Source organism: Brassica napus, chromosome A6 (assembly GCF_020379485.1).
Source record: "Brassica napus cultivar Da-Ae chromosome A6, Da-Ae, whole genome shotgun sequence".
NCBI lineage: Eukaryota > Viridiplantae > Streptophyta > Magnoliopsida > Brassicales > Brassicaceae > Brassica > Brassica napus.
This window is the reverse complement of record NC_063439.1, coordinates 5,773,192-5,799,804: the sequence shown is the minus strand read 5'-3', so window position 1 is coordinate 5,799,804 and position 26,613 is coordinate 5,773,192. Positions and strand designations below refer to the sequence as shown.

At 36.2% G+C, this 26,613-nt stretch overlaps 7 protein-coding genes and 1 long non-coding RNA gene across 15 annotated transcripts; 6 read left to right on the top strand and 2 right to left on the bottom strand.

The window, feature by feature from the left end:
- Window positions 1-1,266: 1,266 nt before the first annotated feature.
- Window positions 1,267-4,312, bottom strand: LOC125575039 (plant UBX domain-containing protein 7-like). Of its 3 annotated transcripts, none has more exons than XM_048782294.1 (10): window positions 4,156-4,312; window positions 3,892-4,023; window positions 3,399-3,526; window positions 3,200-3,304; window positions 2,673-2,895; window positions 2,519-2,596; window positions 2,363-2,431; window positions 2,031-2,280; window positions 1,683-1,960; window positions 1,267-1,594 (listed from the first exon to the last, which is right to left on the bottom strand). In XM_048782294.1, exons 2-10 carry the CDS (start codon window positions 3,991-3,993, stop codon window positions 1,427-1,429), a joined length of 1,401 nt encoding a protein of 466 aa, XP_048638251.1. In that variant the 5' UTR covers window positions 3,994-4,023; window positions 4,156-4,312; the 3' UTR covers window positions 1,267-1,426. The 3 variants fall into 3 exon arrangements, with proteins under 3 accessions (XP_048638251.1, XP_048638253.1, XP_048638254.1); XM_048782296.1 differs by having other exon boundaries at window positions 3,892-4,018; window positions 4,155-4,246; XM_048782297.1 differs by having other exon boundaries at window positions 3,892-4,018; window positions 4,136-4,212.
- A 506-nt stretch (window positions 4,313-4,818) lies between these two features.
- Window positions 4,819-7,040, bottom strand: LOC106382325 (mitochondrial carrier protein CoAc1). Its single transcript, XM_013822332.3, has 7 exons — window positions 6,553-7,040; window positions 6,370-6,455; window positions 6,101-6,308; window positions 5,889-6,021; window positions 5,430-5,614; window positions 5,203-5,337; window positions 4,819-5,103 (listed from the first exon to the last, which is right to left on the bottom strand). Exons 1-7 carry the CDS (start codon window positions 6,694-6,696, stop codon window positions 5,011-5,013), a joined length of 984 nt encoding a protein of 327 aa, XP_013677786.3. The 5' UTR covers window positions 6,697-7,040; the 3' UTR covers window positions 4,819-5,010.
- A 2,170-nt stretch (window positions 7,041-9,210) lies between these two features.
- LOC111198839 (peroxidase 4-like) lies at window positions 9,211-11,090 on the top strand. Its single transcript, XM_022688161.2, has 4 exons — window positions 9,211-9,868; window positions 9,967-10,158; window positions 10,383-10,551; window positions 10,638-11,090. The coding sequence occupies exons 1-4, from the start codon at window positions 9,668-9,670 to the stop codon at window positions 11,027-11,029; spliced, it is 954 nt and encodes a 317-aa protein (XP_022543882.2). The 5' UTR covers window positions 9,211-9,667; the 3' UTR covers window positions 11,030-11,090.
- A 1,674-nt stretch (window positions 11,091-12,764) lies between these two features.
- On the top strand, window positions 12,765-14,956 carry LOC106380891 (protein TOM THREE HOMOLOG 1). Of its 2 annotated transcripts, XR_007340230.1 has the most exons (12): window positions 12,765-13,053; window positions 13,134-13,224; window positions 13,307-13,359; window positions 13,435-13,527; window positions 13,599-13,670; window positions 13,778-13,850; window positions 13,937-13,982; window positions 14,117-14,180; window positions 14,274-14,327; window positions 14,417-14,494; window positions 14,594-14,737; window positions 14,817-14,956. XR_007340230.1 is itself a non-coding variant. In XM_048782291.1 (11 exons), the coding sequence occupies exons 1-11, from the start codon at window positions 12,877-12,879 to the stop codon at window positions 14,684-14,686; spliced, it is 894 nt and encodes a 297-aa protein (XP_048638248.1). In that variant the 5' UTR covers window positions 12,765-12,876; the 3' UTR covers window positions 14,687-14,956. The 2 variants fall into 2 exon arrangements, 1 of the variants encoding a protein (XP_048638248.1); XM_048782291.1 differs by having other exon boundaries at window positions 14,594-14,956.
- A 1,290-nt stretch (window positions 14,957-16,246) lies between these two features.
- LOC125610207 (inositol oxygenase 1-like) lies at window positions 16,247-18,298 on the top strand. 4 transcript variants are annotated; one of them, XM_048782289.1, is made up of 8 exons: window positions 16,247-16,552; window positions 16,705-16,816; window positions 16,930-17,198; window positions 17,288-17,400; window positions 17,482-17,604; window positions 17,686-17,755; window positions 17,846-18,006; window positions 18,080-18,298. In XM_048782289.1, exons 1-8 carry the CDS (start codon window positions 16,519-16,521, stop codon window positions 18,104-18,106), a joined length of 909 nt encoding a protein of 302 aa, XP_048638246.1. In that variant the 5' UTR covers window positions 16,247-16,518; the 3' UTR covers window positions 18,107-18,298. The 4 variants fall into 4 exon arrangements, with proteins under 4 accessions (XP_048638246.1, XP_048638247.1, XP_048638244.1 ...); XM_048782290.1 differs by having other exon boundaries at window positions 16,253-16,552; window positions 16,711-16,816; XM_048782287.1 differs by having other exon boundaries at window positions 16,266-16,552; window positions 16,912-17,198.
- A 932-nt stretch (window positions 18,299-19,230) lies between these two features.
- LOC125610209 (PHD finger protein ALFIN-LIKE 7-like) lies at window positions 19,231-20,954 on the top strand. Of its 2 annotated transcripts, none has more exons than XM_048782292.1 (5): window positions 19,231-19,512; window positions 19,704-19,736; window positions 19,979-20,207; window positions 20,317-20,437; window positions 20,513-20,954. In XM_048782292.1, exons 1-5 carry the CDS (start codon window positions 19,434-19,436, stop codon window positions 20,801-20,803), a joined length of 753 nt encoding a protein of 250 aa, XP_048638249.1. In that variant the 5' UTR covers window positions 19,231-19,433; the 3' UTR covers window positions 20,804-20,954. The 2 variants fall into 2 exon arrangements, with proteins under 2 accessions (XP_048638249.1, XP_048638250.1); XM_048782293.1 differs by having other exon boundaries at window positions 19,232-19,512; window positions 20,534-20,954.
- A 175-nt stretch (window positions 20,955-21,129) lies between these two features.
- LOC106346595 (AT-hook motif nuclear-localized protein 28) lies at window positions 21,130-22,430 on the top strand. Its single transcript, XM_013785970.3, has one exon. The coding sequence runs from the start codon at window positions 21,634-21,636 to the stop codon at window positions 22,249-22,251; it is 618 nt and encodes a 205-aa protein (XP_013641424.2). The 5' UTR covers window positions 21,130-21,633; the 3' UTR covers window positions 22,252-22,430.
- A 1,163-nt stretch (window positions 22,431-23,593) lies between these two features.
- Window positions 23,594-25,022, top strand: LOC125610210. Its single transcript, XR_007340231.1, has 3 exons — window positions 23,594-23,967; window positions 24,045-24,191; window positions 24,517-25,022. It is a non-coding gene; the product is annotated as an uncharacterized LOC125610210 (long non-coding RNA).
- Window positions 25,023-26,613: the final 1,591 nt, after the last annotated feature.

Genomic DNA, 26,613 nt, shown 5'->3' with positions numbered 1-26,613 from the left:
TATCAACTCAAGTATTACTATTTATGACTATATTCATTAAAAAAAAATTAATATCCTATGATTGCAATACTTTATTTATATAATAAAATTAGGTGTTATTAAAATTTACAATCTTATTTAACTTGTGAAATGTATATATTGGATATAAAAAATAATTTTCATTAAAATAATTATATTCTTCATATTACATATACATACACGTGTTCTTCAGTAATATTATTGGATTAATTCAAAGTTAATATTTTTAACTTTCTATTAAAACCTAATTAATATCATAATAAATACTTATTACTAATTCATATGTAATTTTGCTCTTTTCTTATTTTATACTAGTTCATTTATATGTATTGTATTTTTATTCTACAAATTTACTACTGATAAAAAAAAGTTATGTAAGTAATCAAAATTTCAAGCTTACAAGTGTGCTTTATTTTAACACACTAGCAATTTATTTACGATAATCATATACATGTGATATAACACAAGTTTTTGACTCTTGACTAACAAAATGAAAAGATATTTGACCTTTTAGTCTTTCTTTTTTCTTGTGGAAAATCCTTAATCTAACTAAAGTATATAGATTTAAATGATTATTGAATCTAACAAAAGCAACATAGTGGCCAATATCTATACTATTATTTGCGAAGTAATTTTTAGCAACGGAGCTTCCACGTTAAAAGTTAGATATATCAATTATATCCTTAATAAATTAAATGTATAAATTAAAAAAAATAAAAACGAATTTGATTTTTTATTAATATAAGTGACTAAAACTAAGAATTATTCAAAATCTAAAAATATATTTAAAAATAAAAAGATAATTCATGTATATTTTATAATAAGATAATTCGTATTATACTGTGTTGTTATCTTATATATTGTATTGTTATCTTGAAATAATCTTTTTTTATTAGAAAAATTGAAAATTAAGATATGAAATTATTTATAATTAAATATTAATAAAAAACATTTGTATAAATAAAAATATTTGTCATATATAAACAATTTGATGTTTGATTTAATTAAAAAAAAATATATAAATAAAAAATTATCATTTTGATTTTTGAATTAATAAAACATAAACTAATAAATATTCACAAAAAAATACCTAGTAATATAAAAAAAAAAGTTAACCCATCAAAGTTAATAGACGACGGAATCTTATTTAAGCTCATAGTGACCATTTAGTACAAACATCATCAATCCAATTAAATTCATTGAGATTTTTATAATATTAAATTTCAAATTTAAATTTAAAACCTGCAATAATCTGATGATAGGTATATATATTTTTCCAATTCGTAGCAAATAAAATATCACAAATTTTTCATTGTCTCAAAAGGTCGAATCTCAAAAGAACAAATCTAATAAACCTTAAAAGTTAAAACACAGCATCATAGGATAAAGTTTAATAGATATGATTTTGTCATTCCCATGTAGCAGAGATCATGGAATTGGCAACACCAGATTGCTCCAAGGTTAAGTTAGATTCAAACTCCAACGTCTTTGATTCACCTGGAATCGCCTGTGTTAGCTTCAGTGGCTTCTTCCTCTCTGATTCCTCAAGCTGAGAATAGCAGAAAGACCAGAGAAGCTACAATGGAGACGACAGCAACAACATCTCAGAAAACCTCAGACAAATAACAAGAGTCAATGTTTGTTTCTTAGGAGGATTTGCAGACCTGAATACTGTCGGTTTTGAGGAAGTTTCTCTGGACTCTCTGTCCGTTTGGTAAACGGATCCCAACTCTGCATTGAACGCTGCGGTCGCCTCCCTTTGGTTCTTCCGGGAGAGGTGGGAACGTTGGCAGCACCGTTGTTGTAACAGCTTCAACAACTACTTCTTCTTCAGGTATTATTGCTGATTTGTCATCTGAAGACTCTTTCATGTCGTTGTCTTCCAAGGAAGCAGCCAATGCTCGTTGCAGTTCTTCTTCTTCCTCATCTTTTGCAACAACCTCTAAAGGAGGAACAAGTCAGTTTCAAAAGACCAAATCAGTTGCTGAAAAGTTTTTTAAAACTAACTAAACCTTTGGGTTTGGAATGAGGAGCCAATGAGAAGCTGCCTCTTGGCCGCTTCTTTGAGAGAGAAGCAAAGTGTTCACGAGGACCACCGTCCATGAACGGCACCAAATCCTCAAGCAAAGTCTCGGGTTCGACCATTCCAGACCACATTCTCATCTTTTGACCAGTTGTGGGATCAATCACAAGCACCACAGGAATGGATTCGAGCTTGTAGTAAGTGCAAACCTTCCTTCCTTCCGTGGTATCATCATAGACCTTAGTACCGGAAACAAAGCAGGAACTTAACCAATTCTGTAAAAAGATAGTTTAGGTTTAACCAATTCTATACTATTAATACCTGCCAGAAGATGAAGTTGGCCTTGATAGTCTGAGAAACAGCTTCATTTGCCCAAGTATCTCGGTTTAGCTTTGAGAAACAAACAAAAAAAAACTGGATGTGAGTGATTGAGTTTGCTTAGATGTGACTATCATTAAGGAAGTTTTAGAGAGTAACCATGTGAGAGCTAAACTCCGTGGTAGATTGGAGGTTGACGAGAAGCCATTTATCTTGAGAAGATGAAGTAGCTTTTGCCTGTCAATAGAGGAGGTCTAGAGAGTAAAGAAAGCAGACAAGCAATTAGCAAAAGCATGAAAGTTTGTAGAGGAACCTGCTCAAAGGAGCCGTGTAACATAAGATGGAAAGGAGGACGGTACAAGGAGGCCAAGCTATCACGAGGAGCTGATGCTGCCTCTGGTGCAGAAGCTGAGCCAGAGGCAGAGGAAGCACCCTCATCTGGCTCCCAGATTCCAGGGCTTTTTGGCTCTTCACTGAAGTTACGGAAAGCAATCAAAGAAGCTGGTTCACGCTGAGAGCTTCCCACTCTCGTACCCCTAATCACAAATGCAAGTGAATTAGAACTTAGAAGAGTATCCCATCAGCATTAACCGTACGGAACTAGCAGGAAGACAAGTCTTTTGACCAGAGACCAGGACCTGATTTTGATTTTGCAGTATTAACGTAATCTAGATATTAATCATGACCAGAGCTAACTGAGACAAAAGTTAATCCGAAAACTGCAAGTAGATGCACAAAACATCAACTAGACCCCACCTCTGAATCCAGAAACTAAACAGAATCGTTTAGTAGTTAAGATCCTAAGTAATGAGGGTGAAAAACAAAAAAAAAGAGACTAACCCATAATACATAGAGTCACCGTAAAGAGTCTCCCTCACAACAGGTAAAGGAGCACGCACTTCATCTACTTCGTTCTGCATCCTTTCATTTCCTGTCTCAGCCGCCCTACAAATTGTAACACAAAACCATTAGCTTCATCAAACCAAAAATGGATAAAACTTTGCAGTAAAAAAATGAATATTATAACATTGATTCATACCCCCAAGAGTGTGCAGCCATGGGATCGTCGACCGTTGGCTGAGTGTGTGTACCACCAGATGGAAGAACACCAACTTCGCCTCCCACGTAGAAAAGCTGAATAGCTTCCTCAAGTTTCCAGCTTGTTGCCTTTCATACAACAAAATCATCCTAATGTTAAGTAGTTTTACACAAGTGTAGAGAAAGCAAAACAAACTATCAACAGAAGCGTGGTGAGTCACCAACCAAACAGAAATTAAGAATCTCATCACATAAACTCTCAATCACAATGCCAGATCGTAACACCACAGAGAATAAAACTCAATCTAATCTCCATTACAGAGATCTTATTACACAAAAAGGAACAATCTGTGTTCCAATCTAGGGTTTCAATCCCAAAAGTGTCAGTCTTTCGATATTATCTAAAGCCCTAATCTGAAATCAGAAACTCAATCAAGGGTAACCTCACTCAGACCAATCACATCAGTTGACTAGAAACAGACAAATCTACGAACCTCTAAGAACTGGCGAGCAGTTTCAGATGTCTGCCCGACAGCGATCTCAAGGAAAGAGGAGACTAATCTCTCCTGCTCACTCGAAGAGAGCATTCCCTCCATTGCTGCTCAACTCCGACAAACAAACAAACCCTGAAGAAGAAATTGAAAAAAAAACATCTAAATATGTGAGAAAAACCAAAAAAAAAGGCGAGATTTTTTCGAATGATCTGGAGAAAATAAGAAAAACCCATGAATCAAAATACCAAAGAATCGGACTTTTACCAGAAGATGAATCTGTAGAGTCGAATCCTGCCGGAGGAGAAGGAAAGAGATACACCGATGATGATATTTGTTCTCACTGCCAACAATATTTATTTACACGCATCTATATATATATCTCTCTCTATCTCGGACTTGTCACCTGAAAAGACGGTTTTAACCCTACAAGTCGAGAGTTATTTTTGACGGTAAGTTGAGGGTTGTTTGTGACATTTCCCAAACGCATACACGCATGTGAAATTGGCCCCATCATTAAATGTAACTATCAAGTTCATTTTAAGACATTGTCCCACATTATTAGTCTTTAATCATATCATTAACTTGTGGTATAACTAATACCTCCATTGCTATTTAAGTTTAAAATTTTCATACTCATTCCCTTTCACCAAGATGCATATTTAAAAAAAAAAAATTTCAAAAAGATACTTTTATATTTTTATCAATTATGATGATTAAATTATAAATTTCAAAAAACAAATTTATTAAATTTTTATTGGTTAAAATTATGAGAAAGAGATAATCACAAAGTTTTATGTAATTATAATTAAATACTCATCAAATATGTGAGAAAACTCGTTATTTTAAAATGAAAAAATACAAGTTATTTTGAAACAGAAAGAGTTCAAGCTAAGAAAAGTGAAATCTTTTAATCAGCTGCACAGCATATAAATCAAACCTTTTTTGTATATATATGCGTTTGGTAACAAATTTATAAACTTTTGCTTCATGTATCCAAAGAATATTATCACTACAAAGTAAAAAAGAATAAGGGGCCAATTTGCCTGAGAAAGTAAATAAAAGAACTGTGTTATCTTGTGTGTTCTCTGCTTTAAGAGTGTGCCAATGAACAAAAAGCCCTTATGCTGGTTTTGATCTCTCTCGTGGTGGAATCCGCAACCATGACTTCATTGACTCATACACTGCGAAGCCAATTGCAACCGATGGAACAATCTAACAACACAAAGACAAGTCAATGGAAGTAGATTGAGTTTTCTTGGTGTCATTCTCTTAAAACACTTGAAAATTGAAAACTTTATACCAGATTTTTACCTTAATGTAGTTGATACTTAAACCAGCAAACAACTGTCTCCAACCCTGAGTTCGAACAATCGTGTTAAGCCCATCAAATGTGTTCTTGTAACGTTTGTTGCTGCCATCACCCGTCATAGGCAGCAGATTCTCCACCTGTTGTCACACGAGAAACCATATAGATTTTGAAAAATTATTGCAAAGTTTGAATCTTGTTTCTAGTTTGATTATTATTATTTTTTTTTAACCTGCATTTGTCTCCTAACAACATCTAATGGGTAAGTCAAAGTCTGGCCAAATAAACCAGCTAAAGCACCACAAGGTAGATGCATTCGAACAGAGTTTTGATGCTCTTCAGGAACATGTCTTTTCAGTTCTTCGTATATGTAGAACTTAAGCCCCGCGTATGGAAGGATGCCGATCAGCGTTGGCCCTGCAAAACACACACAGGAAAGTCCAAACCTTTATTATCATCTTCAAATCCAAATTATAGAGTATATTGCAATGCACAACACACAAATAAAAAGTTTAAGAGTCATTTTGTTAAGCTAAATCAACAAAGTTTAGACTAATAAATTCCTTATAGAGTTGGTGTTGCCTTGATCCGAACGTTTAATAACTATTGATGAAGTGGGCTGCCTCTGTCAAGTGTCAACTTGAAATAGTACACTTTAAACATTAATGCAAGCAACTTTTGAGAGTGTTACCTATGCCTCGATATAACCCACGTGGTCCCCCTTCTTTATAAGCCATTGTAAGCACCTCTCTAATGCCTGAACATGCAGGTTGGCGGTAAAAGCCAATGGTACCACCTCGGAAACTCTGTCCTGTATCAGAAACCTTTATATACAAATAATAACAGCGATCAGCAGAGAAACTAAAAAGTCTATAGAAGATCGAGATAATAAAATTCAGGCACCTGGTAAGCTAGCTTAGTACGAGCTAAATCGAGGGGGTACGTGCACAAAACTGCAGTTCCACCTGCGGCTGAACCAGCCACAAGATCAACAACGGGACCAGAGCCTAAAGGAAGGTTGTTTTCCAAAATCCAGTCACGATAGACTTCATACGTCATGTAATGAAGAGCGGCGTAAGGGATAATCCTAATAACACTCGCTCCGTTTCCTCTGCAAGAGCTCAAGAGATTTAGCGCAAACATAAGAGTTATGAAACCACAAAGGAACTTACTTGTAGAATCCGAGAGGACCGTCGCATTGTAAGACCTTCTTTAGTGAGTGGGTCAAACCAAGGGACCTGAAGTCGTTGGTTCTAGTCTGTGGAGTTGATCATTAGATGGTGAAAACTTAAAAACATTTCATATGTAATCAGAGGCACTGAAACATTTTGATGAATAAAAAAAGGCCACCTCACCTGCAATAGAATTTTGATTCTTTCCAAGGGAGCAACAGCAGTTTTAGCAACTGCACCAGCAGCTCCACCTGCGATAAGGGTTTTGGCAAGAACAGGCAATGTATCCACAAGGCTCATCACGTCAGAGCCTTGTGAAGAAACCATCTCAAAGTTATCAACACACGAAGAATCTCTGCCTTATCCCATCTAAATCTAGGGTTTACGTTGGAGGCAGGTTTCTTCTCAAAACTCAAACTTGTGATGAAGCTGAGAGGTTTCAGAAACGAACACTGAAGCAGATTCTCCTCCTCCTCCTCTGTTACAGTAATATTCATCAACTGAGTGAGACACTCTGCGACGATCAACGAAGATCAAATCATTCCAATCGCATAAGAATAAAACCAATCTTCAGATCCAATTGAAAGATATCACGTAGTTATCGGAGAAGATTCAAACTTGGTCTCTGCTCTGCTCTGCTCTGTTTACTTTATTGGTCGCGCATTCTCTCATAGGCTTTCTTCAAGAAACAGAGATGCTTTTCCTTTTTTTACGAGAGGTCAAAGTATATTCCATGTGCGGGCACTGAAAACGACCTTGTCCTCAACGTGACACCATTTTATGTACACTAGTTGGCCCATACACATAAGGCCCGCCTTGTTTTTGACTTTATCCGAATATCTCATTGTCCGAAATAATCAAATTTGGTATTACAAGACTAATAAAATTTTATATCAACATAATTTAATATTTTTTTTAACTAAAATCAATTACATTTGCATGCATGTTACGCTAAATTTCAAACGTTTGTGTTAATTAACAAAACGTTATCTATACAAATTTTTGACCGACCAGAGAGAGCGATCGGCGAGATATCTTTTGTTGCGGCCTTTTTTTCGTGAAAAAAACTAGAAAGTTGATCAAGTCACTACTATTTGCTAGAGCCTCAAATGCCAGCCATGGAATCTCTCATCCCGACTCATGAGCAATGGCGGTTCTAACTTCTAATGTATGATTGGATCCTAGACAAAGCGTTTTAAGAAGACTGATGATCCTAGAATGTTGGAGTAAGTTGTGTTTGATAGATCGAGAGTATTAGGATTTAGGATGATGCTCATCATCATCAGCACGAACCTTAGAGAAAATCGCATCATAACTTGGTCTCGATCTCTCTATTCCGTACGCAAAACAGAAAAGTGAATTTTCTTCTTTCTTTTTTTGTTTAAAAAAAAAAAACTGATTATCTTTTCTTGTTAGGGAATATTGATCAAAAATGATATTTGAGATGTTGAGTGTTACAAGCCCTAAGAGGTTTCATCTACACAATCCAAAATTGGGTAAATTATAAACGAAAATAAGTAAGAAAATTGAGGAAGAAGGAAAAGAGAACATCATTAGTTAGCGATTATAAAGACCTCTAACCAGCAATTATTTAGTGCAATTAGTTTGAAAGGAATAATTGACTACCAAAAAATTCAAAGTCAAAATTTGAAGAACACTATATAAAATAATGATCAGAAGTTTTTAATTAGGAAAACAGTTCATAGCCATACTAACAAAATAAGCCTCAACACCGACGAATGGTAATTTTTATTTAGCAAATATAATTGGGATTGACGTAAAACTATTGTGTGGTTAATGAGACTTGCGATGCCCCTGAGCTGTCAATTTGTAGTGCTGTAAATAGCAATACAAGGTCAATTGCGTTAAAACAGATCATGTTGATATGTACTGTCGCTATTCATATGATTTCCCTTAATCTCTTTAAATCACATAGTCGAGTTTTGTGTTGTTAAAACTAACTATTACAGTGTATAATTCCACACCCATCACTATAAAATACAACATTTCCTGATCACTATACCCATGTTTATGATTGAGATCAAAATTTTATTCATCGATCAGTAATTCTGTTTGGATCGTTAATATGTGTACGGACGACGGTAGACAGAGATCAAGCATAAAAACATCATAATATTTGTATCCAAACGAAATTGTGTTTTAGTATTTTCAGGGGTTTCGATTAATAACTTTCTTGTTTTATTAACATCATGAATTAAACTTTGATGACACGTTAAAAAAATTACATGACATGTAGACTAAATTCTTTGTGTTATACATGATTTTGCTTTTCTTTTGATTATTTCTTACATTTCATTAGAACTTAACGTCAAAAAACTGTAGAAGGGATAAAAAGGAGATATCATGTGACATGAATACATGTCACGGTGGAAACCTAAGACCATTATAATTTCACACCATATGTGTGGCCACCACAAATGTATAGAACAGATGCGTAGTACATATATATGAATGTGTTTGTCTCGAACGTTCATTTTTAATTGTTTGTATGAAAAGGCCAATTCAATTATGTTCGTCTAGTAAGCTCCAAACTGTCTTCCCAAAATAGGAAGGCAAAGAAGAACAAGTTAAGAAGCAACCTCGTCACCACTTATGGTTATGGTATGGACAATTCCTCAAAACACTAGCCTATCAAAGATGCTCTCTCGCTACTTTTCCAAAGTCAAAAGTCAATTTTCAAAATTTTGCGTAACCATTTTAATATGTATATTGAACTATACTCCATAATCTAAACCTAATTCGGATACTTTACTCAGTTTCCTTTTGATTAAAATGTTAAAGTGATGCAAGAGTAGAAAATGAAGGGGAAATAATCAAATACTCCTGAATATACATGACTCTTCTCTTAAAAACAAACATCTTATAATCATAAAATTATAATTTAAGTTTAGAATGTTCAATATTTAAAACAAGCTATAACTCTTAATTAAAGTAAATTTACTAGAGTTTACCTAAAAATAATATTATAATTTCAAATTATTGAATCTAAGAAGAGAATATAATCATTTTAGTTTGTTTCACTATCAAGCAAAATAATAAAAACAATACGTAAAATAAAAGGCAACGTATTTGAAAAGGTCAGAAGGGCATATATACTACCACGCGTTCCCGCAGCTAAAAGGGACCGCACTTTGATTATTTCGCTAGTATATATCAGGGCTTATTTCGTCTCATTTCTATCACTCACATCAAATATATTCAGCTCATCAAATCACTTATCCATTAGCTCTTTACAAAATTTGTTTTAAGTGAGAAAACTTCTTGTTATAACACTACTATGGCGATCTTCAAGATTCTTGTGTTGCTATTATTAAGCTTCTCTTGTTTCTGTCAAGCACAGCTCTCTCCTACTTTCTACGACCAAAGTTGCCCAAACGCTCTATCAACCATCCGATCCTCAATCCGAACCGCCATCAGCCGTGAACGTAGAATGGCTGCTTCTCTCATCCGTCTCCATTTCCACGACTGCTTCGTTAACGTATGTATATTAACATATGATCGTCTAATGCATGTATACACACCATGTTAATAGACAGCTCTTAAATTTATGTTTGGTTTTGATTTTTTCTTTTGAAGGGTTGTGATGCATCGGTCATGCTCGTGGCAACTCCTACCATGGAGAGTGAGAGAGATGCAGTCCCGAACTTTCAATCAGCGAGAGGGTTTGAAGTTATCGACCAAGCCAAATCAGCTGTTGAGAGAGTGTGTCCTGGTGTCGTTTCTTGCGCTGATATCATTGCCGTTGCTGCTAGAGACGCTTCCGAATACGTAAGTACTTAGTAATATATGTACGCACGATCACAAACATATATGTTCACTAAACGTTGTGTTGTGCGTTGTTAATTTTGGGGAAACCACATGCACTTTTTTAACACTATATTATAACAGCTAAATGAAAAAGCCAACATAAAACAATTGCATTATAACACTTAATTCGATTTTTCATAGTTCTAACTAATTCTTAAGTATGTAAAATTTGGCATCATCAATAGGTCGGAGGTCCAAAGTATGCAGTAAAGGTTGGCCGGAGAGATTCCACCGCTGCGTTTAGAGCTATAGCAGACAGTGGCGATCTCCCCAGTTTCAGGGCAAGTCTCGACGAGCTCTCTGATCTCTTCCTTCGGAAAGGTCTCAACACTAGAGACCTTGTCGCTCTCTCAGGTCAGTCCCAATAAAAAAAACTTATTTGTTATCGATTTTTCTCCTAATGGCTTTGCTTTTGACACACGTGAACCCTATATATACAGGAGCTCATACATTAGGGCAAGCTCAATGCGTAACGTTCAAGGAAAGGCTGTACGACAACTCGAGTGACATCGACGCCGGTTTTTCGAGCACACGTAAGCGTCGCTGTCCGGTCAACGGTGGGGATACAAATCTAGCACCTCTTGATCAAGTGACACCAAACTCGTTCGACAATAACTATTACAGAAGCTTGATGCAGAAGAAAGGACTTTTGGCGAGTGATCAGGTTTTGTTCGGAGCCGGGGCTTCTACGGACAGTATTGTGTCGGAATATAGCAGAAACCCTTCTAGATTTGCGTCTGATTTTGGAGCTGCAATGATCAAGATGGGAGATATTCAGACACTCACCGGCTCAGCTGGACAAATCCGAAGGATATGCACTGCGGTTAATTAATACTTCTCTCCAGGAAAGTTTGATGACTTTGTAAAATTCATGTTATTATTTTTTACATTTACCCATTAAATTTGTTTCATTGTTGTAATTGTATGTAACTGATTTCTTCAATAATCCATTTGTCATCTGAATATTATTGGAATAAAAATTTATGTTTTTCATATATTACACGGTTCTAATCTTTAAAACTAACCAAACCGAATTTTTCCAAATCAATGTTCAGTTTTACTATGTTAATGTTATTAGTTACAAATTCTAGGAGCATTAGCTAGGCATCAGTAAAAAGTCTAAAACTCATATACTATTATCTAAAAAAGAATAATATAAATATTCTTATAATTTAATTAAATTTTAGTTTCAACAAAAAATCAATAATTGAGGATAAAAGCATGTTTGAGTAGAAAGTTGGACTGTTTAAGGTTAACTGTTTTCGACGAAAAAAAGGAGGACGGAGACCGGGACTTCTCTCTCTCATCTGTGAGATGAGATGAAGCTTTCTCCGGTGTTCTATCATTCCCGTTTTTTAGGTTTTGCTTCTGAGAAGCCGTTGTTCCTTATGCAGGTTTCGCTGGCACTGTTTTCGGTAGAAGAAAACTTCTCTGGCTCCGTTCTCGCCGGCTTATGATCCCGGGGGTGGAGACTTTCTCAGTCCTACGACGCCGACTATTTGCAAAATACCCGTTGTGTTTGTGTTCTAAATATCTTTTGTGATTAGTGGTGTGAAGGTCCTGGATGAGATCTCGAAATAGGTTTTGATGGACGTTCTCCGTGGAAAGGGCTCAGGCGCTGATGGTGGTGAGGTGATTCCAGGATTTGTGATGATGTATGGATCGTGTGGGTGTGGTGGTTCTACGATTGGATGATATCTCGAGGTTCTCGATGGATGCTCTCCGGTGAAAGGACCAAAGATGATGAATTTGAATGAGTTGGAGTTCATGGTTCCGACGGTTTCCGGTGTCTCGGTGAAACGACGTTCGGTTTCCCGGTGGTGACTCAAAGCGGTGAAGGAGCAACGGTCTTGTGACGCGTGTCCATCGCTTGCTAAAGCTTCAACACGTGTTTCGTCCTCTCAGCGCGCGGTGCGGCGCCTCTTTTGTTTTTAGGGTTTCGGTGTAATGGGTTTCCGGCTAATGGGCTGACGGCCTAGGTTTATGTTAAATTTGCCTATTCTGTTTCTTAAACTTTCTGTGTATATTTTAAATGTATGATTTTTTTTGTTGGGCTTAATCCCTTAATAATAACTATCAGATGGAAAAAAAAAAGCATGTTTGAGATTTTAATAATTTTCTTAAAATTTGTGCATTCACCTAAAACTAACTACATTAAAAAACAGAGGGAATATTCTCTAAAAAGAATAATATAAATATTCTTATAGTTTAGTTAAATTTTAGTTTCAACAAAAAAATTCAATAATTGAGAGATAAAGCATGTTTGAGATTTTAATTGGGAGATATCATTTGAGAATTCATGAGAGGTGTTGTAAACTTCAATTTTATTTCCAGCTAGCCTTGGCTTTTCCACGTGGAACAATGACAACAACTTAGCGTGTCGGTCACCACAACTTGTCCTCTTCGAAAGAATCACCGGCTACTTCAAGTTACTTTATAAATCTGCTCTTCTATTGCTTCCACGTCATTCTCGGTATATTTCCCCATCACGGTCGTTCTCAATCTTATTTCTAGAACACTATAAAAAAAACAGGAAAAAAACAAAAAAAACTAAACAAGGAAGGAAGGAGAAGGAGAAGGAGAAGGAGAGAGGAGAAGTGATTCGATTCTATTCGATTCTCTATTCATTGATCGAAGCTAAAACCATCAACGAATCCGACTACATTTGATTCCTATGAGATGAGAACCCGCGGCTTGTTTCTGATGCACTCTCTGTCGTCGTCTTCCTCGGCATCATCGCTTAACCTCAAGGAGGCTACGAATTGGTGGTGGGACGTGAACGAGTCTCCGGTCTGGCAAGACCGTATCTTCCACATCCTCGCTTTCCTATACGCTGTCGTTTCCGTCATTGCTGTGGTACGGAGATTATGAATCGAACTTTGCTGATAAAAATGTATAATTTTGATTTAAATGTTACATTCTTTTTATTTGTGTAGATTCAATTGGTAAGAATACAATTGAGAGTTCCAGAATACGGATGGACGACGCAGAAAGTCTTTCACTTTCTCAATTTCGTCGTGAACGGAGGTGTGTGTTAGCTGCAAAAACGTGATCTTGTTGTCTATCTTTTAATTTGTTGATTGTTTTGTACTCTTCTTCCTCTTTGTAGTTCGAGCTCTAGTGTTTGTCTTCAGGCGTGATGCACAGAACATGCAGCCAGAGGTTTGTTTGTTTGTCTTCATTGACTTTTTGTGATTATATATCAACCTCGTTGACGGTCTGATTTTGCGCTTGTAGATTCTACAACATATCTTGCTTGACATTCCAAGTCTTGCTTTTTTCACAACGTATGCGCTTCTTGTCCTCTTTTGGGCTGAGATTTACTACCAGGTAGAGTCTGATTTTTGGTGTATATGTTTTAATTAGTGCGTTGTTGTTTAATGTTTACTATGTCCCAACAGGCACGTGCTGTATCAACTGATGGACTGAGGCCAAGTTTCTTCACTATTAATGCCCTTGTCTATGTAGTTCAGGTGAAAATTAATACTATTAAACTTGTTGTTATATTGCCTCGCATCCTTTGTGTCTGATTGATATGGTTTTCAAGCTCTGATCTTTCGTGTGAATGCATTAATTTCAGATTGCACTTTGGTTGGTATTGTGGTGGAAGCCTGTTCACGTTACGGTTATCATTTCCAAGATGTTCTTTGCATGTAAATAGCTTGAAGTGTTATTCATCCTTGTAGATAGTTTTTTGTATTCGGTTACATCTCAATTCTTGTGAATATGTATATTGCAGGTGTGTCATTGTTCGCTGCCCTTGGATTTTTACTATATGGAGGAAGGTAATAATAAGTCGTTTGTCACTTGCAAATGCTACACTATGATGGTAGCTTCGTTTATATTCTTGTTACCTGCTGCCACAATTGAATTTGATGTTTGATATCATTTTTGTTGATGATAAACTATCTCCTCGCAGGCTTTTCCTAATGTTGCAACGGTTTCCAGTAGAATCCAAAGGGAGGCGGAAGAAGCTGCAAGAGGTGAAACGTGAATTTCAAACTAGAAAGTTGACAGATTAAGTTTCATATTTACTTTACCCAATTTATGTGTTGTTGTTTATGCGTATGACACAGGTTGGTTACGTGACAAGCATATGCTTTACGTGTTTCCTCATCAGATGTATCATGGTAAGCATATTAGTGATACTAGTGGTCAAATTTTGAAGCTACAGCTAACAAAGAGCTTTTTATTTCATCTTTTTTCATTAATGGTGTAGATGTGCTTTAATGCGTTCGACGATGCAGCGGATCTTGATGTCTTGGATCACCCCATCCTAAATTTCATATATTACCTGGTAAGCTATATACATAATGGATCATGGATGTAAAAATAGAAGTGTGAAACTTGTTTTGAAAATCTCTAACAGAAGTCGTGTTATCTGGTTTAATTACAGTTGGTGGAGATATTACCTTCTTCTCTGGTCCTCTTTATACTAAGAAAGCTTCCACCAAAACGCGGTATCACACAGTACCATCAGATTCAGTGAAACTGAGAGTGTATCCCATGGAGATGGATGCAAACAATTGAAACACCTGAGGTAATACAATAATAGAGAGAGAAACAATTCAAACAGCTGAAAATGGTGGAACGTTAATATCTTCTTTTTTTTTAAGCAGGAGTGTTAAGATCGTGTAGGTAAATCGTGGGGAGGATCTTGCTCCTCTTCATAGATATAATTGTACATGTAAAGGATTGAAGAATGATCAGTTGTGAGATATCTTCTTAAACTAATTGAATATGGTTTAACTAGTAGTTATAGTCTCTCTTGTTCTTATTAACTAATGGTCTCAGAATGATAAGAGTTCATACCTTGCAATGGTTTAATTGAGATTTCCAACTTTGTGTTTAAAATTCAATGATCATTGGTATTTATGGATCATTGCTGGCTATGCATTCAGTGTTTGCTTTTAAGAAAAAATTAAATGCAGTTCGTCGCTTTCGGCTGGTTGGTCATCTTGCTACCATTCTTTTCTTCTCTATTCGACTTTTGACATAATTGAAGCTTAGGTGAAATTTGCTTTGCTACAATTATGCCTTGGCTTGATTCTAATTCTGTAATTAGTTTGAAGTTTGTCTGTTTACAACGCTATTTATTTTACCTATTTTGTGGCAATTTAGAAGCATGTAGAACTTACGAAATTAGTGGTATATAACGGTTAAGTTGATAAATTTGAGATTGTAGGAAGAGTTAAGAATCATCTTACAAATTTATTATGATCTGTCGATTGATTAAAAAACAATAGTTCTAATTAAGCTTACAACAAAGTTCAAATGAAGACGCAACCAGTGGAAACCGTGAATTGTAGGGGATTATTTTGTTACGTACTGCTAAGATTAGTAAGCACACATGCAATCGAGACGTCTTCCTCTTTTTAACTCTCTTACTAAATTTTTTTGTCGTATAAGCACACGTCGTCGCCGGATCAGTAAAAAACAAAACTTACCGATCCAAGGACTCATAAGAAATAGCCTCCATCGCGTTTCTCAAGAAAATGACGGTGTGATATAGGACAAAGACAAAAACTATCTAGTTAAGACAAGAGAAGCACCACGTCATGTGGAGCCAACCGAGTTGGCTTTTTCTTCCTTTTTTTTGTGAATCTTACGTTAAAGTGACGTGGTTGTTCAGCAATCTTTTTACGGCTCACCTTCGAGATTTTAAACAAGAGAAAATAAATATCAGAAGATTCGTTACATTTTAGGCCCTTCATCATTTTATAAAAGGAACTTTATGTTTTAACATCTAGTTATTGCTATGTTTTATTATGATTTGGTTTAATAACCTTTAGATTTTTTATGGACCAGTTAGTTTTGTTACCACCTTTTTACAAAACATAGGTTTATTGTATACTTCAAAACAAAAGTAGTTTGTCAACTTTTAAAAGCCGAGAATAAAGCAAATTTCAAAGTAGTTAAAAAGCAAAAATGTAAAATAAAAAGTTGGTTAATTAATATTTAATCACTAAGATCTGACAAATGTACAAAGAAATAAATTAAAACACGCACTTAACCACGCACCAAGTCATTGTCTTAACTCATCTCCACTTTTAGTACAGCTGTTTCTTTTGTCTGTTTTGTCTGCATGAACACTAAACCTAAAAAAGAGGGAGATTTTGAACTTATTGCCATCGAAGGACTCTTTCCGAGTCCTGATTCTGAAAACATGGCGAAGGGCTCACTTCCTCCTTTATTCACACTTCAGGACTCACTTCCTCTCCTATATAAACCATCACACTTCCTTTCGCCGTCTTCACCACCAAACCCTAGCTTCGTCTCCCATCCTCATCCTTTACCTTTGGTTTATTCATCTGAATCTCCATGACGATTCTCATCGACCACTCTGATCACAATGGTTCGTGAATCTCTTTACCTCTCTAGTCTTGAAATGATCTGCTAATAATATTGTGCAATGAATATTTTGGATTAAATTTCAGCTTATATTCTTTTGTGGGTTTGCTTGGATTATGTTTTTAGAATTTGATGATTGAATTTGAGTTTACGAAGATGCAGGTAATGATAATGTAGAGAAGAATGTAACAGAGGAAGAAACAGAGTTGGTGTTAGATGATGGAGGTTTTGTGGCTCCTCACACCAACTCTTTTGGTCACACCTTCAGGTAAATTTCTCTCTTTGAATATTTTTCATATTTTTATTATTACCTAGGTCCATATACTGCAAGATCGAAACTTCTTGTTGTCATATAAAAAAAAGGGATTATGATGCTCAAAGTGAGAGGAGGAGAAGTGTGGAGGAGTTTTACAAAACAAATCATATTGGCCAAACCGTTGACTTCGTTAGGAGGATGAGAGAGGAATACGGAAAGCTAAACCGAACCGAGATGAGTATTTGGGAATGCTGTGAGCTTCTTAACGAGTTTATCGATGAGAGTGATCCTGACTTGGACGAGCCTCAGATCGAACATTTGCTTCAGACAGCTGAAGCCATCAGAAAAGATTACCCTGATGAAGACTGGCTCCATTTGACCGGTCTTATCCATGGTAACTTCTATTGATAGCATATTAAATATATTTTTTAATTACCGGCCGTTTTGTAATGATTTTGTTTTTGGTGTGTGTATGTGAATCAGATCTTGGAAAAGTTCTTCTCCACTCTTCATTTGGTGAGCTTCCTCAATGGGCTGTTGTTGGTGATACATATCCAGTGGGATGTGCTTTTGATGAGTCTATTGTTCACCACAAGGTATATATATAAGAGATCCCCTTAATACACTTTGAAAAACTAAAAACATTTTAAAAACTGATTCCATGTTTCTTGATGCAGTACTTCAAGGAGAATCCAGACTTCAACAGCCCGAGTTACAACACCAAGTACGGGATATACAACGAAGGCTGTGGGCTTGACAACGTGTTCATGTCTTGGGGGCATGATGATTACATGTACCTGGTATAAGCAAACTACAGTCTCAACACTTGTTTACGTTTGCATATAAGAATCTTTGTTTGATGCAGTCGCTCTGTTTCACAGGTTGCCAAGAAGAACAAGACTACATTACCATCGGCTGGCCTTTTCATTATCAGATACCACTCGTTCTACGGTATATGGAATTTACTAGTGTCTGATATGTTCAAATCCACCGATAAATAAACGAGTCAAGATTATCTTATTCATGTTTGTGTGTTGATAGCGCTTCACAAGTCAGAAGCATACAAGCATTTGATGAACGACGAGGACAGAGAGAACATGAAGTGGCTGAAAGTGTTTAATAAGTTTGATCTCTACAGCAAAAGCAAAGTCCGTATTAAAGTTGAGGAAGTGAAACCATACTATCTCTCCCTTATCAACAAGGTATGTATATTTCATATTTACAATTTTGAAGCAAACCTGCGGGTTAGTAATAATCGGTGTTTATTGTTGGCAGTACTTTCCGGCAAAGTTAAAATGGTGAAACTCAGTCACAAGTAGGAGGAGGAGGCTTTCTAATAAAGTTGGATGTGATGAGAATGTGACTCAAATATGTGTAAACTTAAAAGGCAGAAAATGTGCCTTGATGAATAAATCAGAGTGTTGTTTCATTTTTGCTAATATTATTTCCCAGTGGTACATTTCGGTTGAAAGTCTAAAAAGTATTTGTCACTCATTATAACAGTTCTAACTATGCTAATATAATTAGACCTTAAGACTTGTAATATCAGAGAACTAAAAGCAGAGGTCATCACTCATCAAAACCTTAACTCCCCCTCTAAAAGAAATATGATAATTACTCGCCTACCAAGTAAAGGACCATGAGATGGTTCTTACTCTTGACTCTGATTTGAAATCTCTTAGTCAACGTTTATATATTCAGTAATTTTTTTTGTTTAAAATTTTAATTATATTACTAACTTACACTACAGCAGAGGTCATCAAAACCTTAACCCCAACTTCAAAGAAAATAAAATTATGATAATTATTCCCCTACCAAGTGAAGGATCATGAGATGGTTCTTACTCTTGACTCTGATTTCAGGTTGGAAATCTCTTAGTCAATGTATATATCCATTAATTTTGTTGTGTTTAAAATTAAATTATATTACTAACTTATACTAAAGCAGAGGTAATCAAAACCTTAACCCCAACCTCAAAGAAAATAAAATTATGATAATTATTCCCCTACGAAGTGAATGACCATGAGATGGTTCTTACTCTTGACTCTGATTTCAGGTTGGAAACCTCTTTTAGTCAATGTTCATATGTCCATTAATTTTTTTGTTTATTTTTTTTAATTATATTACTAACTTTTTTTTTTTTTGAACACCTATGTTACTAACTTATACTCCATAAAAAATACTACTAATATTAAACTGTTGACTTAAAAATTTAAAATAAAGGAAAAATAGGAAATGACAGTAATAAAATATTGGAATTTAGAACTAGTCAGCTAGACTAAAAAAACAAAGAGACAAACAGTAGTATAATTAAATTTAATATAGAGATTAAATATACATGTTGAATTGTTGAGTAAAAAAAAAAAACAAAAAAGAGTCGCCGCTGTTAATCTGATACATACAACATAGCGCTCCCCCGAATAGTCTTTCCTTTTTCGTTTCTAGGGTTCTCTCTCCTCTCTTCTCTCTCTCACAATATATAATCTCTCTTTCTCTCTCTCTCCGAATCCAAAATACAGAGCTTGGCTGAAAGAGAGGGAAAAATAAAATAAAAAACCGATCTTTGGCTGCTCTTTTTTTTTTGTTGGTTTCTCTCCGTACATTCTCACCGCCGGTGTTTTGCGAGCAGATGGAGGGACGCGCGGCTGAAGATGTGTTTAAGGACTTTAGGGGAAGAAGAGCTGGTCTCATCAAAGCTCTCACTACTGGTTAATACTTCCCTTCTCTCTCTCTCATCTCTCGAATCTTTGTTTCCTGTCTTCGAATCTAAAGCTTGTTTCTTTCTCAAGCCTTGTAACCGTTTGTTCTTCATTCTTAAAGCATAAAGTTAACACCTTTCGTGTTTTATTTTGCTGGGATTTTGACTGATTCATGATTTTTTTCTTTTCTGTGGGTGCAGATGTACGCAAGTTTTACGATAAGTGTGACCCTGGTGAGTTTTATCCTCCCGCATTGATTCTTCTCTGCTTTATTTCACAAAGTTTTTATCTTTCAAGTAGTTTGAGGTTATGGATTAGTTTGTGATGATGAACTCTTGTTTCTTTGTTTTTTTTTATGTACAGTTGTTGTCAGTGTCCTAATGTTGTAGATCTTTCATTATCTTCCTCTTCGGAGTAGTTTGAGTTTGTCTCCTTTTCTAAGGGTAATTCTGTTTTTTTTTTTTAATGTGTGCAGCCAATGAAAACTTGTGTCTCTACGGACTTCCAAATGGGTCGTGGGAGCTTAATCTTCCTGTCGACGAGGTCCCTCCTGAGCTTCCTGAACCAGCTCTTGGCATCAACTTCTCAAGGGACGGTATGCCAGAGGAAAACTGGGTCTCTTTGATTGCTGTTCACTCTGACTCTTGGCTCATCGCTGTTGCCTTCTACTTTGGTGCTCGTTTCTCTTTTGATAAAAACGAGAGGTATAATAGCTTCCTTTCTCTGCTCTGTGTTCTATGTTCTTGAGTACACATGTTTGGTAACGCCACATGTTTGTAACTGGTGGTATTATATAATTAAATTTTGTTTCAGGATGAGGCTGTTCAAGATGATAAATGATCTCCCAACCATTTTCGAGGTTGTAACTGGCAACGCAAAGCAATCCAAGGATCAGTCTGGTAACAGTGGCAGAAGCAAGTCTGGTGGTGTCAAGGTATAATAGAAGCCTCCTGTTTAATTCTCAGTCTATTTATCTATCTCTCTTTGTTAACGTTCTCTCCTCATGCAGGCTCGCCAATCTGAATCTCAGACTAAGGCTGCAAAGAGATCCCCCCCACCACCATCAAGAGAAGAAAGTGAGAGCGGAGATGATGATGGGGAGGAAGGCGAGGGGCAAGGTGAGTTTTGTGGGGTCTGTGGAGAGAGCGATGATGGAGAAGAGGAGTTCTGGATATGGTGTGATACTTGTGAGAAATGGTTCCATGGAAAATGCGTCAAGATCACACCTGCAAGGGCTGAGCACATCAAACATTACAAATGCCCTTCTTGCTGCGGTTCCAACAAGAAACACAGAGCTTGAAACAGTTGCATTTGATTGTGTAGTCTGAATGTGATTGAAACTACAGTTAGTAATGTCTCTTTTTTTTTTCTTGTTGATCTTTACTGTTATTATCAAAATGCTGTGACTAATTTTGTCTTGTGATTCTTATAAAAATTATGTCTTTAAAGGAGTCTATAGTCAATTAGCTATTACTATTTCTCTTCTTGGTATGAGACTTCAATTTTGGCTCTTTATGCCTGTCTAAAATGGTTGATGTGATTAGCTTTTATACGTTTACATTCTCAAAGGCGTCTTTGTTTCACTAGTGTTACAAATATTCGAGTTAACTGTGTAACCTTCAGCTGGCTCAGCCTCAGTGTCATCAAGAGATACAGAGGAGAGAGGAGGTACAAGTCGAAGGCTGTTGCAGATAAACAACAACACAGGAAAGAGCAGGTGCCTGGAGCGGAGTGTTACAAATGGCACGGCCTCGATGTTATCAACAATGTAACATATTGAACGCATTTACACCCACCAAAAAAAAAAGAAAATATATATATATATATTGAACGCATGAACAACGCATGTAATGTTACTGTAGTAGAGATAGAGAGAAAAAAAGCAATACTTTCTGGTCAAATTATATAATTAATCAAAATATACACCACTTTTGCCCATTAAAGAGACAACGACTAGTCTTCGTACACTATTACCAACAAACTCTGCATCTTCTTCCTCTTTTACTTTTCACCATTTTACCACACAAATAAAAAGGTCAAAAAAAAAGGAGACATTGGACCTCCAAGTTCCCTCAACACCAACACGCTCTTTCCTCCTCCTCCGACTCCAACTTCACCGCCGCCGTCTCAATGGAACCCGTCCAGCGTCAGCGTCCACGTGGCAGACCCCAAGGTTCGAAAAACAAACCGAAACCACCGGTCTTCCTCACCGTGGAGCCTCCCATGAGTCCTTACATCCTCCAAGTCCCCTCCGGAAACGACGTCGTCGCCTCCATCAACCGCTTCTGCCGCGAAAGATCCATCGGCCTCTGCCTCCTCAGCGGCTCCGGCTCCGTTGCTGACGTCACGCTGCGCCAGCCTCCCCCTGCACCTCCCGGCTCCACCATCACTTTCCACGGCAAGTTCGATCTCCTCTCCGTCTCCGCCGCTTTCCTCCCTCCTCCCGTCTCCAGCTCCTTCACCGTCTCGCTCGCCGGACCTCAGGGGCAGATCATCGGCGGATTCGTCTCCGGTCCGCTCATCTCCGCCGGACCGGTCTACGTCGTCGCCGCGAGTTTGAACAACCCTTCGTATTACCGGTTACCCGCGGAGGTGAAGCAAGAAAACTCCTCGGCTTCGGCGGAGGCAGAGGAAGGGAAGGGACAGTCGCCGCCGGTCTCTGGAGGAGGTGGAGAGTCTTGCCACATTGAGGGCTCTGATGTTGTCTGGACCCCCGCCGCCGGCATACTAACCAAACCTTCCCTTTAGAGTTTCTGCTATTAATCATCAAGAATCAATTTGTTTGCTTTTAATCTTTGTTCTTCATGCTCTCTGTCACTCTTTAAGTTCGACATGAGTTTATATGATTCGCATTGTCTTCTAGAGATAATTAGAATGTTTGTCCCCTAATGATTGGTTGGTTTATTTAAAACATTTCTTTAATCTTATCGCATTGTTTATTTTATTGGATGTCTGGTAGTTTGGCTGTATAGTTATATGGTTTTATATTGACTTCTCCAGCAGAAGATATCCTTTGGGCAATGGTTAAGTGGTCTCATTATTACATGACAACATCTCTCGCAGATTAAACTAGTGGCCCAAAAGGTCTCATTAATTACTACTTGGAACATATCATATCTATACTATACTAAAAGGGAGATATACTCCATTCTAAAGCTGTCCACGTCGGATAAATTAATTAGCCAATGAGAGAGAAGTTTTTTAACACGTCATTATCAACTACGCTGGGCTTCTTCCCATGGCCCAAAACGAATCCACTTGAGTAATCTATTGTCTGGCGATTTCTATCGATTTCTCCGTACTTCGTCTTCTCCGCTTCGACTTCTTGCAACCTCAATTACCGCGATCCCACTTCTTATCAATCAATAGGTTTTACCGTTTCAATCACTCATTCAGTTCTTATATCTCTTCCAAGACGTTGTATCTCTATCTATAAAAAGGTGAGGATTCATCCCTTCAGAATCATCCTTTTGAACGCCTCTCTGTTTCTACCATTGTAGTAGGTGGATCTTCAGCCATTCCGTTTAGTTTGATATGTACGATCGAGCTAGCATCAACAATCGGAGCCATAACTACCCTAGATTGTATCACCGGAACCGTTCTCATCCCCTCCTTGGATCCACAAGTGTCATCCATCTTCCGTTGGGTCTGGCGATTGCTCCGGGAATGAAGCAAACGAATGAGACGGCGGAAAGAATAAGCTGAGGAAAAACTCAGGCTTTTGGAGAAGGATAGAGGACAAACAGCGACTGAAAGGATTTCGGATACGAGAATTAAGATGTGTACGATAACGGCGAAGACGGTGGGATGTGAAAGCCGTAGGAGATTTGTTGGATAGAGAGTGTGTGAGGCCTGATGTGATATTAGCTGAGGGAGAAGAAGACAGTGATGATGAGGATGATGATACTGTGTTATTGCAATGGGATAAGAACGAGGACGTTTGATATCAGCCGAAGTGATCAGCATTTTCTATAAACTATGAAAATAATTTTTTATTTGTGATCACATGAAATCCAGCGATTAACTCTGTTGCTTCTTAAAAAGATTAATAAGACTAACTCTGTTGCTTCTTAAAAGTCTAGCAATTTTGCTGTTTGGAGATTTTGCTCACAGGACATCGTTGCCGATGTAGAAAGTGGAGGAATTGTGGCGGAGGAAGAGCTTCAGCTATTGAACAAGCCTAATCATGTATCAACACCAGAGGAGGCCGAAAATCAGTGTGGGAAAGCAGGCTGTGGCCAGGTCCTGCATGAGCCCTTTCTGAAGTTCTTAAAGCATGAAGAAGAAGATGAATCAGAGATTTCCCAGGACATGGAGAGACTCGCCCTGGAGTATTACGATCCCAAACCAGGTGAATTTGTGGTTGGTGTTGTGACCTGTGGTTTCTGGTAACGAGAACAAACTTGATGTGAGTATAGTTGCGGATATGTTGGGGACCATAATGACGAATGAGAAAGTTCCATTGTAAGACAAAAAATTTGATTATTTGCTTTGTGATTTAAAGTACGTTGCTGAAGAATTCTTGGTTCATGGTAAAATAGGGATTGTTAAGGATGATGATGAAGATGGTGTTTAAGTTGTGTAGTTTGCAACGCAAGGCATGCATGTGGTGGAGATAGGACGTTGAGTGGAAGGTCTTTGCTTTCTTCTAGACGTTACTTTAGAAGAATAGCTTGGCACCAAGTGAGGTAGGTCTCTTTTTGTTCCTTGATTTCAAGAACTGTTACTGGTTGATGTATCAAGAAGATTCTAATGAAAAGTAGGTTTTTATGTGGTAGACCAAACAGCTTAATGAGCCCACTGATGTTAAGATAACTGAGTGGAATATCTCTCACCAGAATTGAGGTCGGCTTCACATGTTTGCTTAGAGTTCATGCCGTTTACTGGATTTAATAGTTAGTTTTTTTGTTTAATCTCAGGGCTTGAGAGGTTCTATATAGTTGAAGAAAAAAGTAAAGCAAGAGCTCTTTTTTTGCTGACTTGCAGTAAGCTTTTTGGTTTCACTGTTTCTAGGATGGAAGCATGATAAGGCAAAACGTCATTCGATTGAAGAGTTTCAGAGATAACAAGGAATTGTTTTCAAGATTGACGAACTCGAGATACAAGCCGAACATAGCGAGCTTTTGCAAGGATGTGTTGAAAACTGGGTAGTAGTAAGCTATGACAAGACAAATCATTAAAAATATGGATGGTAAATGATGATGGAAAGACAGATGGAAATGAGGGAAGTTGATGATTGTGTGTGATATCAGTAGATAAATACAAAAGAAACACGTACGTGTTATCCACGTTAAATAGCTGAGTGTATCTTGGGTCTTTTTTGTATTTAATTCAGCTTGAGTTATATATGTGTTTGTTTTAAGACTTTTAGTGCAAGTTTTTTTTTCTTCTCTGTTATTGTTGTAAACTTGTGATGTGATCATCTTTGATAAATAAGTTGGTACAACGTGGGTTTGAGACTTCTTTTGAATGTGGTGTAATATGTTAGAAAATGAATATTAGTTTGAAACTTTGATCAATGAGTACAATTATTTCTAATAGGTGAAGTAAAAACGGACAGGTCAGCCAATTATTTAAACAATTGTAAAATCTTCCATAACTTTTGTTTAATTAACATCTAAACCAAATACTTTAATACAATTTTATGAATATATTCCATAATTTAATGGTACATTTTGAACAAAAAATATATTTTTGTCAATGGAATATAAAATAATGATAATTTCTAAAATCATGAACAAAATTCACAAATTATAAAAATAAACTTACTTTTATTAACAATTAAACCAAATATTTTAAACAATTACATCATATATATTTCATAAATATGTTTTTAACCATGAGTACATTTTGAACCAAAACTATTTGTCAATTTTAAAATCATAAATTAAAATTTCAAGAAATTTTCTAACGATAGAAAAAAAAAACAATGGTAGAGTATAAGGTAACTTGAATCCCTAAACGGAGCTAAGGAGGCTGAAAAAGATGTTTGAAACATGAAAGAAGAATCAAGGAAGGAGACAAAGGGAAACAAAAATGATATTTGATTATTGAGCAAAGTGAATAAACTTTTGGAGAGGGTGTAGCTTAAGTGGTGGGGGAGGTTAAGGAGTACCAGATATTGATGGTCTGTTTCTGTTCTTGAGACGCACGTCTCTTTTTAACATGTTTGGTGTTAATAAGGTTTTGGTTCTGGTTTACAAATAAGTCATATTTCTCATGTCCATCTAAATCTACTGGCAAATTCTGTTAATATTTTATATTAAACATGTATTTTAATATCGATTTGTCAAAGGTTCAAAAGTCATGTGGACAGACCAGTGTTGCGTACTGTTCTTTTTTTTCATTATTTAGAAAAAAGGTCATGGATCCTGAAATCAGAAAGCATAACGTCAAGACTTTTCAAACATCATATTTAGAAATTCAATTTCATATTGTTTTTTAGAAAAAAAACTTTAGAATATAAGCTTACATAAATTTATAGAATTAAACATTTATAACACTGCATGCAATGTTCTTAACATAAATTTTTTGACATACAAATAAAATAATAGACAAACAAAATAAATGAATATATAAATATAGATTTGTAATAAATAAATATCAACACTTTTTTTTTTGAATTGTTATGATTTGTCAGTTACCAAAATTGCAAAACCTTCCAAATTCAATTCAAAATAACTATTTTCAAAATTTTCTCAAATAAAATGATCTGTGTTCGTATATTATATTTTTTACCTTTAACACATAGTCTCTTTGTTTAATATTAGATGATATTTTACATCGGTGAACATATATTAAAAAAACTACTATTTTTGAAAGTAATATTAAAATATAATTTAGATATAGTTTCACCAATTAAAAATATAAATAATAAAAATATAATTAGTTACACCATTTTTAGTAATGTAAAGTTATTTAGATACTTGAAAACATCGTCTGATGTTAAATAACAAAAACATATATAAAAACATCATGATTAGTAAATCACCTGAAACGGAGGGAACAGTAAAGATGTGTCAAAATAATTTTTAACTCAACTGAAAATGATTTATAGCCATTGTGTTAGAAGTCTCCATTATGAGTGGCTGATGAGATATATTTCAAACC